Source organism: Carassius gibelio, chromosome B6 (assembly GCF_023724105.1).
Source record: "Carassius gibelio isolate Cgi1373 ecotype wild population from Czech Republic chromosome B6, carGib1.2-hapl.c, whole genome shotgun sequence".
In the NCBI taxonomy this organism is placed as follows: domain Eukaryota; kingdom Metazoa; phylum Chordata; class Actinopteri; order Cypriniformes; family Cyprinidae; genus Carassius; species Carassius gibelio.
The window spans coordinates 11,344,564-11,363,306 of record NC_068401.1 but is presented as its reverse complement, the minus strand read 5'-3'; the positions used below and the strand labels follow the sequence as shown (position 1 = coordinate 11,363,306).

Below are 18,743 nucleotides of genomic sequence, written 5' to 3'. Positions count from 1 at the left end.
TTCACAAAGTAGTCATTTTGATGGAAAGAAAGCTGCTTGGTTTGAAAGTAGCTTTTGTGTAAGCTATGCTTCATACGTATTGACATTTTTTGTTTGTTTGTTTTCTGCTTGCAAAATTTTCCCAAGATTATGTTAATGTCATCACACATATCTCTGGTCCAACTGAAACAGAGCAGTAATTTTCACTTTACATTACTGAAAGTTGACTGCTCCATCATTTCACCCTCATGCCGCCCATTCTCACATGCATTCTCACAAAAAAAAGCATCTTTGTCTTGTAATTACTGAGAGCTCTCGACTGTAATGTGCTTCTGCTTTGACAGACTCTGACAGATCAGACTCTGATCTGTTTGATTATATTCAGCTTGCCTCAATGGCGAAAACCACAATAACTGTGTGTCTTTGCATCAACCATATGTGCCTTCAGGCAGCATTCTCCAAAACTAAGAATGACACTGAAGAGTGTTTTGGTGGCAACAACATAACCAATCCCATCTTTATTCCTGTGATTCGATTAAAAAAAATAAAATAAAATGAATGAATGTATGATGACCAAGTGAAATGAGAGATCATTTCAAATCATGCAGTGAAAGGACCAGTTCCAGTGTAAATATTTATGTACTAATGGTTACTATGTGATTATGCTTGATATGCTCCTGTTTGTTTGAGGTGAAACATCAACAGTGCAGAAATCAATGGAGATAAATAGAGCGAGAGAGAAAGAAAGGACAGCCAGAGAGGAATAGGCACACATAAAACAGGCTAATGGGAACTGCTTTCTCCTTCACCCCTTCATCCCTTTGTTTTTTTCCCATCAATAGGTCTCTCTCTGTTCTCTCAGGTCATATCAGTTACACTCCATCCCTTGAGAGTCTGCTCCAGGATTGGGAATCTTAAAGAATTTAATGATTTTGATTATTTTTATACTTTCAAGAAGAAATATTTGAAAATAAGACCTAAAATCTTATTGTATTTATTGGCCTCAAACGTCACATTATTTAACATTTCAGAGCAGATATTACAAATCAGAAATAAATTTAATATAGTTGTTTAAACATACTCTAAATGTGGCACAGAGTTAAAACAAAAGCTGTCCGATAGTAGTATTGTTTTTTATTTTTCTAAATAAATTATTTCTATTCATCAAAGAAAAAAACATAAAATCTTAAGCAGCACAACTGTTTTCAGCTATGATAATATTAAGAAATGCAACCTTGGTAAGCATAAGTGCCTTCTTCCAAAAACCCCCAAAATGTACTCCACTTATATATAATGCCGCTGGGCTTGTGGCTGACATTCTGAACTGCTGCTGTAAGGATCTATGCCCAGGTTTGCATATTTCTGCATGGATTAGCTGTATTTAGTTGAAGGAAGTTGGTCCTGGATCAGCACTTCTGGAAAACTTTTATGTCAATCCAAAATTGCTGACAGCAGCAGTAGCACTACATTTTACCTCCAACTTCCTAATGCTCCATTCAGTGGGACAACCCGTGCCACTTGTTCTTTCAAACGGTCCTAGTTTCACACTGCATTTATCATTTTTCCTCTTTAAGAAGACAATTTTGTGAATCCAGAACAAACTCCAACCAGACAAAATGTTCGATTTAAGCTTTTCACGTGTGGGAGTTTATTGACTCGGGAGTGTTTGAGTGCATGTGTGCTGTCAAAACTGCCTTCCTCCGTCTTACCTCTTTCACAGAGATACTCGAATTCCTTGAAGTGTTAAATAAAAAGGCGAAAGAGGTGTCTGATGAAGGCGCTTTCACACAATCTGCATACAGAAGCAGCGGAGGCAGATTAGTGTGTGGTATTGAGCTGTGAAGCGTCAGTGTAAAGCTGTGCTCACATGGCTTTATCTGCTCACTTCCTCAAAGGAGTTCAATTGTGCCCTTTGAAATCCACCTGGGTTTCAGCCTTAATCTTGTTGTTACCTTTCCAGGCTGTTTGCTTATTATTTTCTTCTTTTTTTTATCTTTGCACTCAGTTGATACCCGAGTTTCTAGGTGCAAACATTGGAAGTAGGGGGGAAAACGACAATATTTCAAAGTATTGCAGTATTTTACTTTATGATACCGTGTTGATATTCGTACGGCAGGAATCAAGAATTAATTTTTTTATGTAATCTCTATGGGGGAAAGAGAGTGACCACTACGCATAGTATGCAAGAAGATGAAATGTACTGTGACATTAGGAACCGCTAGTCTTGCTAGACTTTTACTTGAGGCAGAGTCTTGGTAGGATTGCACCAGCCTTTCGTAAGTTCAAACTTAAATCTAGTTTGTAACTAATTCTGCACTTAATTCGGCTGCACTGTTTGTTTTTAAGGCAATACGAAATTAGTAGGTCATAAGTAGTGTTGTCACAAAACAAGACATTTCTATTTAAAGTACAAGTACTTAATTTAAGTAAAACATGAGCTCATTGATGCCGTTGTTAATGAGCTTCCTGGTCAGAGCGGCCAGTAAATAATTAGTTTATACGAGTTGCATTTCAGCTTAAAATTTTAAGGATGCCAAATGTCTAGCAGCAGGTTGTAACTTGCTCCTTTACATGGCATATAGGCCTAAGTATACGTATTGTCAAATTAACAGATGTATGGCAATATGAATGGTGTGTAAAAATATGTTTTTGCCGGTATATGGAAACAATAAAACATTTGCAAAATAACATTTAAATACAAAAATATTATTGTAACCTACATAATATTCAAGGCAGTTCAGGGCAATTAGCATGATCATACCTATTAATATTGTATTGCTAGATCTGTTTCTAACACGTATAGCTATGAATGAATTCTATGGCCATCACTTTCCTTGGTGTTTTTTGGATGTGTTGGTTCGCATTTGATGTTTTATTCTCTCTCTCTCTCTCTCTCTCTCTCTCTCTCTCTCTCTCTTTCTCTCTCTCTCTCTCGCTCTGTGTGTGTGTGTGTGTGTGTGTGTGTGTGTGTGTTAAAGCCTTTTTTCTCTTTAGGGTGTCAGGTGTTCTTGTGTAGGTCTCCTCACATCTGCACCTTTGTAGATCATTGGCAGCACATGAACTGACCAGTCAATGCACAGACACCTTCACATACATACAGTACATGTAACCAGGCGTCTTACATGCAGTTTCTTATGGAATGGTGTTTTCTTTCACCTTTGCCATATTTCTCTGTCACTGTACTGTTTCGAAAGATCCCCTGGACTTGCTTTATCCTCCCCCTCCTCTTTCCCACACATGCTCGCATGTAGGTCTCAGCACGCACAGAGACCTGCACAATGCTTTTCACCTTTCACAGTTTGTGTGTGCTACATAAGTATAGAGTCTCATACAGGCAGTAAATCTTAAAGAACTGTAGAAGGAGGAAATTTAGTAGCATATGAATTGTACATGGTTCTGTGTATTATTGTCTTTCAGCCCTGTACACAAACATTTTATAACAAGCTATATATTTGTTTCATGTTATTCTTTGATTTCTAAAGCTGATTTGATCATTATTTTTCTTTTATTAAAAATAACTAAATTTTAAGCAAGAAAATGCTATTCTCATAATCAATTTGACTTTCAAATGATAGCGATTGATGCTTAGTAAATAAAAATGTTAACTAATGAATGCAAAAATACAATAAAAACAATTTCATACAGTATTAAATCATGTTTTACATTTATAATAATAGGAAGAAGATTTTTTTTGTTTGTATTCATACCTTTGTGTCTGTTTTCTTTTTAATTTCTTAATGACCAGAGCTTTAATTAGGTGTGTGTGTGTGTGTGTGTGTGTGTTGCGAACAAATTCATCAATATATTCTAGATATTCAGTATATCAGCCTTCATGGCACCGTTGTGCTTAAAATGTTATACGATTCTATCTATAATGACAGAGAGACTGAAACGGACAAGTACAGAAAGAAAGGGATCCCACCAGAAAAAGTTGACCTACTGAGGCACCTCTCTGTGACTCCATTTACGATTATGACCTGTCCATGTTTATAGCCCTGCTCAAGATGGCTCTGCGATTGCCTTATCCTATAATAGGTGGGCTCTCTTATCTCACACGAGGACTCAGATCCACATGAACCACAGCCAGTCAATCCCAGCACCTCCCCAAGCAGCATGCTATAGACCTCTGATCTGGTATCACTGATTTATTTTTTCCAGCTGCTTACACTATTGAATTTTACATCAAACTTAACAAGCAATAGACCAGCAAAGAGTGCCTAGAATCTTATAAATGACGACTGCTCCAAAAAGCTGTTCAAAGTAAGCAAATAAAGCAATGAAGTGCATAGTTGGTAGTTTTTAAGTAGCTCTTTAGACTATGCTGAAGTAGATTGAATGGCAATTTCCCATCTGCTCCATTGCTTTTTAAAATTGCATTGGTAATTCGGCAGTTTTCAGGAAGCTGAAGGTGTCAAGCATGTTTAGACCGAGGTCTTAGTTCTCTGTGAAGTCTTAGAGGAAATGGTTTGTGAAAATTGAATGATGCTGACCTTGAGCTGCAGTTGTGTCCCTTACAAACTGCCCATTCTGTGGGACGCTGGCAGCAGGCACAAAGAGGTCACCTACCGCTAACCATCACAGATCAGCAGTCTGTCAGTAATCAGTGTGATCTCTCAGGCACGGGACCTTGGGAATGTCATGGCTTTGTCTACATGTGCAGAAAAACTCACACACAGACACCTCTTGCTTCGTTTCTACCCACTAATACACACTCAATTCCTGGACGTCCTAGGAAAATAGAAAAAAAAATAATAACATTTGCACAGCGACAGGCCTGATGTTTATAAATGACTCGTGATGATTGTTGTATGTCAGAGTGTGCACTTATTGTTTGCGAAGCCTTGTGCGTGATTTATAATTTTTGTATGGCTCACAAATCATGGCAGTGTACATGCAGTCTTTGATTTATCTATGTGTGCCTTGTGTGAGCATCTGCATAATGAAGTATTTTCTGCTTGTAATACACAACATCTTTTAATTTGCACATCCCATGACTGCTTGAAGCTGCCTGCCTGCATTGGCAGTCCTACAGGAAAGTTAGTAAAACCAACACTTGCATGATTTCTCAAACCAACGCAACATCCCCACCAGTTTACAACATCAGCTATCTTCCACATTTTAAGTCAGCAACATCTGGCAAGTAATTTGTTTTTCACTAAATAATGTATTTTGTTTTTATAAGAAAAATGAACAAGAAAAATCTAAGAAATTATATGTATATAATTCATATATATGTTTTAGGGCTGTTGAGAATGTGTAAATACTTGCGATACTGATGCGATTAATCCTCATAATATATGAAATATTTAACTAGTAATTTTCTTACTAATCGTGAAAAAGAATGTGCAAAATAAACAAATTGTAGGAAAATTTGAAAGAGAGAGAAACTTCTGTCACAATATATTCTATATACAGCATATAAAAAGTCTTGTAAATGTGATAAAAATGATTTATATAAAGATTGTTTTTAGTTAATTTAAAGTAAAAGTTATAATACTTTTAATGATTACTCCTTATATGGAGCAGTTACATAACTGGTATCTGTGATACTCTATTTGAAATTTAAACAATTTAAAATACACTGTCTTTATGTTGTTTCTTCATAAATCTACATGAGGTTCGGTGGAAAAAACAAAAATGTTTATTTTTAAAGTTAGTTGCAATTAATTACAAATATTTTAGATTTTTTTATTTTTTCAGTTCAAATTTTGTGGAATCAACCTACGAACAGCATACTTTAATGTTACATACTTCACCTTGAAAAAAATGAATATTGTGTTCAGCTTGAAAGGAATGAAGGTTGTGACAAGGTCAAGCTTTGTCCTTGAGATAAGGCTAGTGCAGGATCTTTGGTAATTAAGTGCTGCTCAGAGCTCACTAACCACTTCTCTTTGTAGTCTTTTGGAGGTGCTCAACCCAGAACATACTGCCTCTGGTTCTAGAGGAAGATAAGAGTCAGGGGAATGAGTTGCTAAATCTCTGGGCTTGTTTCAGTGTAAGGTAGCTTGGCTGGGGAGATAGAGAAGACTTGGATGAAATCCTCTGATGGGAGGCAAGGGCCTGGGATTTGCTCACCGTTCCAGAGAAGTATTTCACAGAATCTCTCCTTCGGTCTTGTCTATTGCAACTCACTGATGGTTTGACAATTTTCCGCTGTCTTTTAGTTTGGTTTCATGATTTTCACCTCTTATCTGTTTGACTTTTTTTAAAGGGTTCCTAGATTTTATATCAGTGTTTATGTGTGTGTGTGTGTGTGTGTGTAATATTTATTAATATTTATTAATATTAATTCAATTAAAGAAAATGTTTTGGTAGTTTTGATTAAATGTTTTATACTAGATTTTGATTGGAGAGTGTCCTTTTGAACATTTGAAAAGTAATTGTACTGTATCGTTGTCAGTGTATATAGTTAAATTGTTAATGCACTTTCATGGCCCTATTTTGCATACTTTATCAAAATTACTTTCTGATTCAACACAAAGTCCTAATATCAGATCACATTTCTATCAGGATATAATAGCTTGTTCAGCCTCTAAAAAAAACATCTCCTAATCTTTTTTTTTTTTTTTACATCTGATGACAATACCTTCTCTCATCCAGTCTTTTATTTATTCATAAACATGTTTTGGTTGTCTGTTCTGGATGTTGTCCTATTATTCTCTAGAATTACATAAGATTATGGAAATAACATAGGTTTGGAATGTTTCATGTTACCTTTAACATTAAAATCAAATAAGGTATGTTGTTTCTGATGATTGATTTTACATTTCGAATGAAGGAAAGAAAGCAGAACTAATATTTGGCATGGGAGAGCAGCACAGCCACCCAGACCAGATACTGCATGTGCTCAGCTGATGCACATGATAAAGTCGAACGTGTGAACGGTGTTAAATCACTGTGTCCTCTCTGACTGATAAAGCTCTTATTGGTCTCCCTCCCAGAGAGCTGACAACATCATCAATCGCTCTCCCTTCAGGCTCTTCCACCCCAGCTACAAATTTACTGGACTTAAAGCAAAGCAGTCTTTATCCACACACATGCACAAACAAAAGTAAGGGTTCATAAATTCACAGTGATGTGTATCTGGGAACTTTGTAATCGCTCCCGCTGGAGCTGTGTGTTCAATTCATTCAAACTCTCTTCCCAATTAAACTATAAAAGCAACAAGAAGAAACAAACAGAGACGCACGGTGCACTTAGCCTCGTATTGCTTGCCGTTTTGTTGTTTAAATCTGAAGCGTGAGGCTTTTTCTGCTCAAGTTTGTCTATTTCTGCACTAGAACAGTTGTTGTCAAGTGCACGTCTACTATTGTTTATCAAGTGATCTAAATTTGTCATGGCATCTCCTGCAGACTAGAGTTAGCAGTGTGGTTTGTTTCACTGTTGTTGGAAAAAAGTCATTCCACCTTCTACTTGAGCTAGACACAGTACAGTACATCCAAACTGACCTTTGACCTCAAATAGACCGCTTGTGTGAACAGCATTAATGTATATTTTAAACTTAGCTTTCTCTCTCTTCTTCAACAGCAAAAAAGACATGTGCCACAACAGACTTTGCATGTAAGAATGGGCAGTGTGTCCCGGCCCGATGGAGGTGTGATGGAGAACCTGAATGTCCAGATGGTTCGGATGAAGCAGACTCCACCTGCAGTGAGTAACCCGAGTGCATGAGTGTGTGTGTGTGTGTGTGTGTGTGTGTGTGTGTGTGTGTGTGTTGTTCTGTTGACTGATTCTGATCATTTTATCCAAATAAAAGCATGTAAAACTTGAGCATCACCATATCTTGAATATGATTTCAGTGGCATGTTTCAGGTTGCATTAAACTGATAAAAATCCACAGTACAGAGATTTCTAATCTTCCAAAACACTTAAATAAATGCCATTCTTTTGAAATTTCTATTCATCAAAAAATCTTGAAAAAAAAGCTTGTAAAGAAAACGGCACAACGTTGATGATATAAAGCACCAAATCAGCATATTTGAATTATTTCAGAATAATAATGTGCACTAATGGCTTCTGAAAATTATAATGAATTAAATTACTTTTTAAAATTGTAATAACTGTAATATTTCACAATATAACTGTTTTTAACTGCATCTTTGATCAAATAAACATCCTTGGTGAGCATAAGAGACTTCTTTCAAAAACTGCAAAAAAAATATTGCCTGAAACATTTGAACGGTGGTGTAAATATAAATATTAACTAATTAAATTAAAGCAGTGTTATGTAGCCTTGAATTATTTCTTAATTTATCAAGCATTGCATCAAGGTTTTCCAAGTAGTTATTCAAGTAAACGGTCAGTAATTAAAAACAAATAAATTAAAAGCAGCAAGTTGCTTTCGATTCTTGTTGCTATTGTTATTTGATTAATTTCACCAACATAATAGACAGCAGAGGGTCTATCAGGGTGCATTCGTACTGCAAGGCCCAGTCAACAGATCTGATATTTTGACACTTTTTCAAATGATTGCTTTATCTTGATTTTTTTTAAAAGCAGGAAAATTCATATTTATAGCAGTTAAAATAATGTGTTTTGGGCATATGTTTCTGCATCGTTATTGCTCATTTATTTCAAATTGGATTATTATAATAACACTATTTGGAATTGACCCTATAGGATTCAACTTTCAAAGGCTGTGTAAAAACCACATATCCATATATTTAGACCGTCTTCTGTTCTTTAGTAAACTGGATGAACTGAGATAATGTTTATTTGCATGCATCCAGTTCTTTTTAGTTTGTTTTTCTGTGAAGGATTGCCTGTGGGTGTTTGGCAGTCTCAGTAATTGTTATTTTAAGCTGTGGACTGAGCCTTTCTCACTGGCCATGTGATGTGATTTCGCTGTTGGCTGAATTAAGCTCCAGCTGCTAATTGGCGGCAGTAATGCTCACACCCTCTGGCATACTCACTCTCTTGTGTACTAGTAATTGATATTGTCTGCTCAGATCACGAGAAAATCAAATTTTTACACACATTCCTTGTGCTCTGATTTGGTTGTAACTTAATTTTAGAGTCAGGAGCAGTTTCTGTCTCACTTTCCTTTGCTACTGGACATCCGAAAGAAAGCGGACATTCTAGTTCAGTGATCGTAAAATCAGATTGAGAAAAAAAAAACATGATCAGCTATGTTTTGGCTGTGTTTTTCCTCTGGCTATAGCATCGTGGCCAGGAAAGAATGAAGGAGACCTAGGCTATGTTTGGAGATATATACTACCATGCTATATTGTTTGCTTATTTGGAACATTATGTAAATTTGACTTTCCAACTGACTTTACATTGCCTATATGTTTAATATTCAATTTCTTTCTTTCTTTCTTTCTTTCTTTCTTTCTTTGCCAAAACTTGACTTATTTGCACAAATTGGAATTCAAAATAGTAAATAACAGTTTCAATTTCAATGATTGTTAAGGATACACAATACAGTAAATATACCAAATTGGTTATTGGCTAACACTGATTTTAAAAGATTTTTTGGTATTGATGGCAATTGGATATTTCAATGTTAATGCTAATTCCCCCCAATTTTTACATTTATATAACCTTTGCCATCATCTTACATTCACTTAAAGTTATCTTAAAATTGCTGTAAATGTATCACCACTGTTGAATGCAAAATATATATCAACTTTTCAGTCTACATTATAATGTGATGCCTGAATTCACTTACATCATTTTAAATAATTAAATAAACTCTTAGTTTGCATTTGTATGATTGTCATTTTTCATTTTATATAATATTTTTATTTATAGAATTGCTGAATTTTAATATCAGACATTTTATATTTATTTATATTGGGGGGGTGTAAATGTCTGATATTAATTATAATGTAAATGACAAAAGTAGAATACTATAATTTTTGTTCATACTATCATTCACTACATATATCACTAATATACTATCATTATTCTGTATTCATTATTAAGTTACGTCCTTCATGCTGCCTCTCTCCTTCAGCATGTTCTTATTTTGCATATCTTTAAAAATGAAATGGACTGGTAATGACAACTGTGCCATAAATGGATGCAGGTTGTGCTAGTTTCAAATCTCCCACCCACGGAGACCATCATCATATGATGGACAGGTGTGAAATTCTGTTACTGCAATTTGTCTAAAGTACGATGTGGATTCTACCACCGAATCACAGAAACTTTAGCTCGATTTGCTTGTTAATGTCCATCACAATCACCCCACATACATGTCTATATGCTGATCAAATGCATTTAGGTAAAGGCGCTCGTATAGCTTGGAGACATACAGTACACACACACGCGCACACAAACACACACACACATACATTTATGTATTCCCATTAGTCCAGACTCCAAGGTCAAAGCTAGTAATGGTATCCACACACATTCTCCCAGTATCCCTTTACCTGTGTTAGATTGCTTTTCAGAATTGCTTTCAGCTTTTCTCTGATAGAAGGAGAAACTATGTAGAGGCCTTTGAACAAAGTCACATGGATCATAGTTCTTCGTGGCTTGTTCACACAAACAACTCTTTGTTCCTCAAATAGTCCCCAAACATTAGCCTCCCTCTGGTAATGCAGCATATAAGTACTGGCATGCCATTACAGCAGACTAATATTAAGTGAGTAAACCTGAAAAAAGGACCGGGCTCTGTGGTTTTTCAGGATTGGGATATCTTGATCAATGGGAACATTGCAGTCATTATGGTTGCATTAAAAAGTAATAAACCGACGCATGCGGACATGACTCAGGTACTTGTACAAAACCAAATCTGGGATCATATGCTGGAATGATTATGAAAAATGAGGTGGGTACCTTGCCTTGATTGGGTGGTTATTAATCAGCTTGATAAAGTGTGTGCTTATGTGTATTTGAAAGGCACATTTGCAGTGCTGTGTGTGAAAATTAGGGGTGGATGAAGGGTCATTTCTTGGCCCCTCCAGCTTTTGCAGGATGGATTTGCATATACAGTACTGGTCTATGGTCAAACTGTTTGCCGTTTATTGTTAAAGCTTTATGTCTTCATACAGACCTGGACAAGAAATATTATGGTGAATTATGATAGACTGTGAGGAGGTTAATTAGTGGTCCTTGCTAATGCCACACATTTAAATGTTTTATTTTTTTATCCTTGTAAATGCTACAAGTCAGTTTACTGTAGGAATCACGTTATAATTGTGGAGAAAAAAAATTGAAAAATAATTTACATTAATTTGAGATTACATTATAGATTACATTTACTTAAAGAGCCACACAGATGGGAAATCAAAAATTACCTGTATTACAGTGTATGATGTAGCTGTCCATCAGTGTAAATAATGTGCAAAGTAATTAAACCAAAAAGTACACGATTTATAAAGTTATTGGCTTCTTAAGTAAGGAGTCGACTCTGAATCGCTGAAACCAGTCGTTATAGATTTCAAATCTTTTGCCCATCTCTATGTACATCACTAGGAACACTTTGCATAATAATCTCCGCCTACCGTCCTGGGAGAAACGGAACTCTGACCTGCCCCACCCCCCCACACACAGACGCTCTAGTTAGTGTGATAGCATCATGTCGAGGAGACAGTGTGTTATTAATTGTAAAGGCAAGTTTGTTTTATATTCACTGACAAAGAATGAAGATCAGAAGAACCAATGACTAAAATTCATTTTTACCACAATACCAGAGCAGTACAACAAATCCCTTTTGTTGTGTTCACAACATTTCACTGATGACTGCTTTTCTAATCTCGGTGAGTTCAAGGCGGGATTTTCAAAGCGTTTGGTCATAAAAGAGGGTTCATTACCAACTTTATTTGGACCAACAAACGTCTCCGAATCACAACCTGCAAGTATGATTATGAAGTTATGTGTTTGTTTTCTCCCGAGCGTCTTATCAGTATGTCGCGCTAGCACTATATGTTAACTCTGGAGTTGATTAACGTGGACACGTGTTATGAGTCATTTTACCCTGATTAACCCAGAAAAGAACTTAAATTACACTTTCAGTTTTAATCGTACAGATAAGAGCAATACATCAATCGAATCTGTAAAGGGTCTACTTTTTTTTGGATACAGACATAACTTTGTGCATTTATAAAATAAAGAAAACAAACAAGGTGTGCTGTCTGCAGCCTTTGTCTGCGCTGATCTTCATTTACAAACCAGTCATTAAAATGAAGTGTAACTCCGTGAACAGTCAACGAAGAGACATGAGAGCGATATCTATTGAGAATGAGGAGTTGTCGTCATAGCACAAAGCCCCTCCCTTGATGTCACAGTCTCCGCCATGTTAGCAGGATACCGATGGCGACACAGGATTGTTTACATGTGTTGTTAACTCAGTAGTAGAGGAGGTTCTTGCAATTCTGCACTGTTTTACCATGCCTGGAAGTTACTGCTGCGTTAAAAACTGCTCCAGTACCTCTCACGATACATATGGAAAACATAGGAACAATGGAATACAGTTTTTTCTTTTAGGTTACACCAAGTGCAAAACAGCGGTATTTGGAAAAGCTCTCAAGCATCCAAAATATACCCATACGAGCTCCCTGCAGCAGCACAGAGACCTGGACCATTTACCTCCATGCACACATATGGACATTGGGAATTATATTGTTTTTGGTTTGTTACTACACAATGCCGGAGTTTAAAAGCCACAAGTTACGAGGCTTTCTGCTGTGGCTGGGTCCATCTACAGCAGGTGATGAAAACAGTGTTGTACTGGCCAAAGTAAGTTTATTCACATGCGTTTTAGTGTATTGTAATTACATTGCATTTAGAATGCACTTCTTGACCAAAATGACAAAGTAATTAACTGCGACTGTTTCGTAAACACTAGATTGTAACGAGATTTTCAATGTATACAAACGTTTTCAACATGTTTTGATGTATGCTAAAGCTGTGTATGTTTGATTTTAGCCCAGTGACACATACTGTACCAGGTTTTTGTGTTGGGGGCTATAAATTGGACAAACCAGTTCTGGGTTAGCTAGGGTAGTTAAATGTGTGATTGCAAGATGTAAATGTCCTGGTTAGATTAAAGCCATTAACAGCGTGAATGCAAGGTGACTTACATCGTAAACAATATAATTCCCAATGTCCATATGTGTGCACAGAGGTAAATTGTTCAGGTCTCTGTGCCGCTGCAGGGAGCTCGTATGGGTCGATATTTTGGATGCCTGAGAGCTTCCCCAAACACCGCTGTTTTGCGCTTGGTGTGAGTTTGTTCCTGTAAGGTCCCCTTTCTTTCGCCTTATGTTTTTGCATTGCTTTACTTTCTTCCTTTTCTTCTCGTATTCGTAGATCCGTCTCGATCTGTTCCGCTGACAAAACAAATGCGCAAAATTAAAGATCTCTAAAATGTTTAGTCGCGCCTCTGAAGTTCTGAAGGCATTGCCCCTGGCAACCGATAGCGTATCCTGCCATCATTGCCGACCGCCTCAGACCCCTCCCAAATCAACCCAAATCGGCATGTGACTCCTCACTCTCAATAGAAAGCTTGACATGTCTACTTTAAAACTAAACAAGTGCTGCCGAAAACAGATATTCTATGATAATCCATATGAAAACAAGGCGATGTCTGTTTTTCACGTCTCCGTTCATTATATCTAATGTGACTATGCCCCCGCTCTATTCAGATTCAAACTGAAGTGCGCGGCTTGAATATGCCCACACAGAAGAAAAATCAGCGTGACTGATCTTCAAGTTTTTTATTTTACTGTTTGCTTCGCGATGAGAGGAATAAGACATAATTGACCCCAAAAAGATGCTAACGCATTGTTTACCGTGAAGTTGTGTGCGGAACAACCAATCAAAACTATGTCAGTTGACCAATCAGAACACAGTATGCTACCGAAAGGTGGGGTTTAAGGAAACTGAATCTGAATCCTGTTGTACAGGACTTATAAACAGTGATAGGAAGCTTAGAATTTTCATCTTACTGGCTCTTTAAATGACAGATATGTTGATCCAGATGAAGTCATCCAATGAAAATTCACAATTATGCTACTGTTCAAAAGGAAATGTGAAGGAAATGTGAAGTGACATTCAGCCAAGTATGGTGACCCATACTCAGAATTTGTGCTCTGCATTTAACCCATCCGAAATGCACACACACAGAGCAGTGAACACACACTGTGAACACACACCCGGAGCAGTGGGCAGCCATTTATGCTGCGGCGCCCGGGGAGCAGTTGGGGGTTCAATGCCTTGCTCAAGGGCACCTAAGTCGTGGAGAGAGAGCTGTTCATGCACTCCCCCACCCACAATTCCGTCCGGCCCGAGACTAGAACTCACAACCCTTCGATTGGGAGTCCAACCCTCTAACCATTAGGCCATGACTTTTACCAACCCTAAAAGTTTAGGGATGGTAAAATTTATTTAAATGTTTTCGTAAGAACCCCAAATTACCCCAGTTTTTTTAAGCGTACTGTGAAATATCGGTTTAGTTTTTAGTGTTTTGTGTTATTGTCTTTTGTTTTGTTTTTGTTGTTTATGTTTGTTTGTGTTATATTTTTATAAATCAGCCACCTAACATTGCCCTTTAAACCACCCTTTGCAACCACGTAACAACATGTTAAGTCATAATTCATATTTCAGTGAGAAAATAAAAAAAATTTAGTTGATTTCTTCCTAAGCTTTAAAATGGTTGGACATTCAAACAAGTTACACTTCTACACAACTCAGAAGCTGAGTGCTGCACATTCAGTATTGATTAAATCAGGAGGAAAAAAAAAAAGACTGGCCGCCTTAGGCATTGACATTGGACTGTAATTGGCTTCCAGGTGAGCAAATAAAAATATATCTTTAAACCTTTTTTCCAAGAAACACACAAGTATTAAAAAAACATTCAATATGCTTTAAAGACCTTTGCTTCTGAGAACAATCTCCTCAATCAATGTGTGGCAATGTTTCTCTTCAGTTACACTCCAACATTTAATCTTCTGTGTATTTTATATAACCTCTCCCTATATAACATTCTCACATTCAACTTTTTTTTTCTTTTTTTTTCTTTTTTTTTTACTTCTGTCCTTGATGTTGCTTTCTGAAATGTCCATCTCCAACAAGATCTCATGATATCTCATGCATGATCTCATGTTAACAACATCATGAAACAGATTGGATTCATTATTCCTAAGAAATCCCGCAAATACTGCTGGATTTAAACTAAGAAAAAATAGATAGACATTGCATTAGATGCTCTTATAATAATATATTTTTTTTTTTATTAAGTTAAAGTAAGGGAAACTACAATAGTACAACATAACTTAAATCCACACAATGGATCTCTTAAATCTTAAACATGGTAATGGAGAAGATACTGTCTGTTTTCAGTTTTGGTCTCCTCGTCTTCATGTAAATGTTACAGCTTGAAATGGGATTTTATTCCATTTTTGGCTTTATCACCGACCTCTTCATGACATAACAAAGGTCATTCGCATTAAGCTTGTTCAGAGTAGTTTAATAAATGTAATACATTTCACACTAATTAATTAAACTCACTCGACTTTGTAAGTACAAAGCGTGGTTAATAAAACAACATTTGTGGCAGATGAGTAAAGCCCTGAATAGACATTACAGTGGAATTGTCTTATTTCAACATGAGAACTTCAGAGAACTCACTCTATAAAATAATCAGTTATGCTATGTTATATATTTTATATCTGTATAGGTTTTTTTGTCAGTTTGCATTGTCATCACACACAAGGGACAGCTTTTCCCTTAGATTAAGGTATACTGTGAAAGTATACTGTAATTTATAAATTGTCTAAATGTGTATAATGTTATATGTTAAGCGTTTCAATTCTATTCTGCACTGTGAGTTTTTCACTCACCACATGTGCTGTTGGAGAGGTTTCAATAAAGGTGATTTGATTTGATCATTCTGACATTTTTTCGTTCACAAGACTCTTATCAGTGTTGCTTTGATATTGATAGGTGACAAGTTGAACCAGGAGACAAAGGCCTGGGCCTATTATAACCTTGTGCAGGAGTTTTGCTACATAATTATTTTAAATATTACGGAGGGATCCAGTCAGATGCACCGGATGGGTTCAATTTCATGCTTCAGGCAGCGGTTCCCTGAAGTAATTTCCCATGTGGCCGCACTCCAGGAGCACTGCTGCAGCCCAAGAGCAAGCCCCTGTTTCCCGGCCACGCGCTCCGTTCCCAGCTGCCAGAGCGGGGCATCAGCACTGCCTGATTGCTTCTTAGTCACTCGGTTTGTGCTGGCGTTTTAATTTAGTGCCCATCAGTGCTGATTTTTCTCACAGACTGCGCTCAAGCGCCAGGAATCAACTGCTGACTACAAAAGGTGAAGCTGTTGAGCCAAGTTGTTTTTGAATTATTTCTCCACTTTATTTATAGTATATTGGTGAGGACAAAACAGTTGGTAGAATAGAGGAGGATGGGATCAGGAGATGACACAGCCCAGTATCAAACGGCTGTGAATGCAGCTCAGTGTTTTCGAGAACATGCGCAGGTCAAATAAAAAGACTGTAACTTAAGGGACACTACCATTTGGAAGATTTTGGACCTTAAGATTTTTTTGTATGTTTTTTAAAGAATTCTCTTCTGCTCACCAAGCCTGCATTTATTTGATCCAAAGCAAAAACGCTACAATTTTGAAAACATTTTACCATTTAAAATAACTTTTCTATTTGAATAGATTTTAAAATGTAATTTATTCCTGTGATTTCGAAGCTGATTTTTTTTAGCATGATTATTTCAGGCATATGATCCTTCAGAAATCATTCTAATATTCTGATTTGCTGCTCAAAATATTATTATTATTATTATTATTATTATTATTATTATGTTGAAAACAGCGGAGTAGAATCTTTCAGGTTTCTTTGATGAATAGAAAGTTCAGAAGAACAGCATTTGTCAGCATTTGCAAATGTCTTTATCATCAATAATAAAAATGTTTATTGAACACTGCAAATTGCAAATCAGCATGTTAGAATGATTTCTGAAGGATCATGTGACACTGAAGACTAAATTCAGCTATGATCACAGGAATAAATGGCATTTTACAATATATTATTTTAAATAGTAAAAGTATTTCATAATATTACTGTTTTTGCTGTGCTTTAGATCAAATAAATGCAGGCTTGTTGAGCAAAAGAGACTTCTTTAAAAATATAAAAAATCTTAGTGTATATGTGTATGCAAAGATTTATTTATTTTTATTTATTTTATTTTTTTTTTAAGCTCTGTTCAAAATCCACTTGGCTTATAAATATGAAAAGGCACATGCAAATTTGTATGGGCTTCTTGTATAGAGGAATAAACCAATTCAGCAACCAATTTAGAAATCTGCTTTGCCTAAAACAAAGGCACAGTTACATATTAGAATAGCTCTTCGAACTCTCTTATATCTTATAATTAACAAATCAGCATTGCTTTTGTTTATGTTTTCCCAGACTGTCAGACTAATTAGTGTTGAACGAAACCTATCAAAGACTGAGGCGTCTCATGAGAGCAGGTTATGTCAAAGTGACTTTAACTGGCTGTGAAGCACTCAGGGATTTTAAAGTGAGCTGCTCAGACTGTCCAAAGGACAGGTTGGATTGGGTCAAGAGGCTTTATTCCCTGCAGGCACATTTAATTGGTAGAAGATGTGGAAACATGGACATAAGGGTTCTGTACTTACTTGCATGGTCAGTTTGACAGGCATGAGTGCGTTTGTGGGTGTGCATTGAGTTCAAATGTCCTTTGTATGCATGCATCTTCTTGTAGGGGAAGATCATAAATAATTAAACATGTCACCATTACAAGTTTACGAATGCCAGCAGAGGTCAGAAGGAGCAGGAAGCTGTCGACTTCCCTTGTAATCTCAAGAGAACAAACATCTGCTGTATTTACCTCAACACCGATCACTCCTGGATTGATAAAGATGATGGATGGATAGCTTGCTTAATTGTGCCCCACTGGACACGATCTGCAGAAAAAGATCAGCTTTAGACATCTGTCTTACTAAAAATCCTCTCTGAACATGCTTTGTGTGATTCCATCAATTTCATTTTTACTAGTAATTAGTGACACTTGATCTCACCCGCTCCCTATTGATCCTCCATGAGTCTAGGGCCAGTCTCTTTAGGTCTTAATGACCACCTTGCCCAGGGTTTCCATTGAATCAGCACTATGGTGTGGTTGCATTTTGATGTACAGTATGTGGCTGGATTTCTTTCAAATCTTTCTAAGAAAAAGATCAGTGTATACTGCGATACTCATTGACATTTCACCTTATAAAACTGCTAAATGGTCTGGAATAATGTCATTGCGGTTTAAGAATGACGTAAACTCATTATAGGATGGATAATCGGACTCTTTAAATCACAAAATATACATTTTATGAAAGCGAGAGTTGTTGCTTTGGATTATTTTTGGATTAAGGTTTTCTAAACTGCGTCATATTTCTTTGTATTAGCACAAAATCGTATTGTGGGCTATTGTAAAATGATGCTTACTGTTTAATATGAAAGGATATGAGCATAATACCAATATTTACTCATTCTTACATCATACAGAAGATTGCACATTGTCCTTAAAGTATCACATTATAGTGCAATATTAATTATTTATGCTAATTAACTAATATCAATCCTCAATGGCATACATTAGAAAAGCAGTGTTTAAAAAAGGTATTTGATCCAGCTTTCTTGAATAAAATGGTCATTATTTTAGGTTCTTTCTTTCTTATTATTAATTGAATAGGTAATATGAATGTTACACATTAATAATGGATAATGCTAATAAAAAACATAAACAGCATGATAACTGTAATATTCGCTCTAGTGGCT

The 18,743-nt window shown here is 36.4% G+C and overlaps 1 protein-coding gene across 4 annotated transcripts in view; it reads left to right on the top strand.

The window, feature by feature from the left end:
* lrp8 (low density lipoprotein receptor-related protein 8, apolipoprotein e receptor) overlaps positions 1-18,743 on the top strand; it is a 183,920-nt gene that overhangs the window by 95,860 nt on the left and 69,317 nt on the right. For all 4 annotated transcript variants that reach the window (XM_052559329.1, XM_052559327.1, XM_052559328.1 and 1 more), the window contains exon 3: positions 7,507-7,629. In XM_052559329.1, the coding sequence (XP_052415289.1) occupies positions 7,507-7,629 (123 nt within the window). The remainder of the gene's footprint in view (positions 1-7,506; positions 7,630-18,743) is intronic.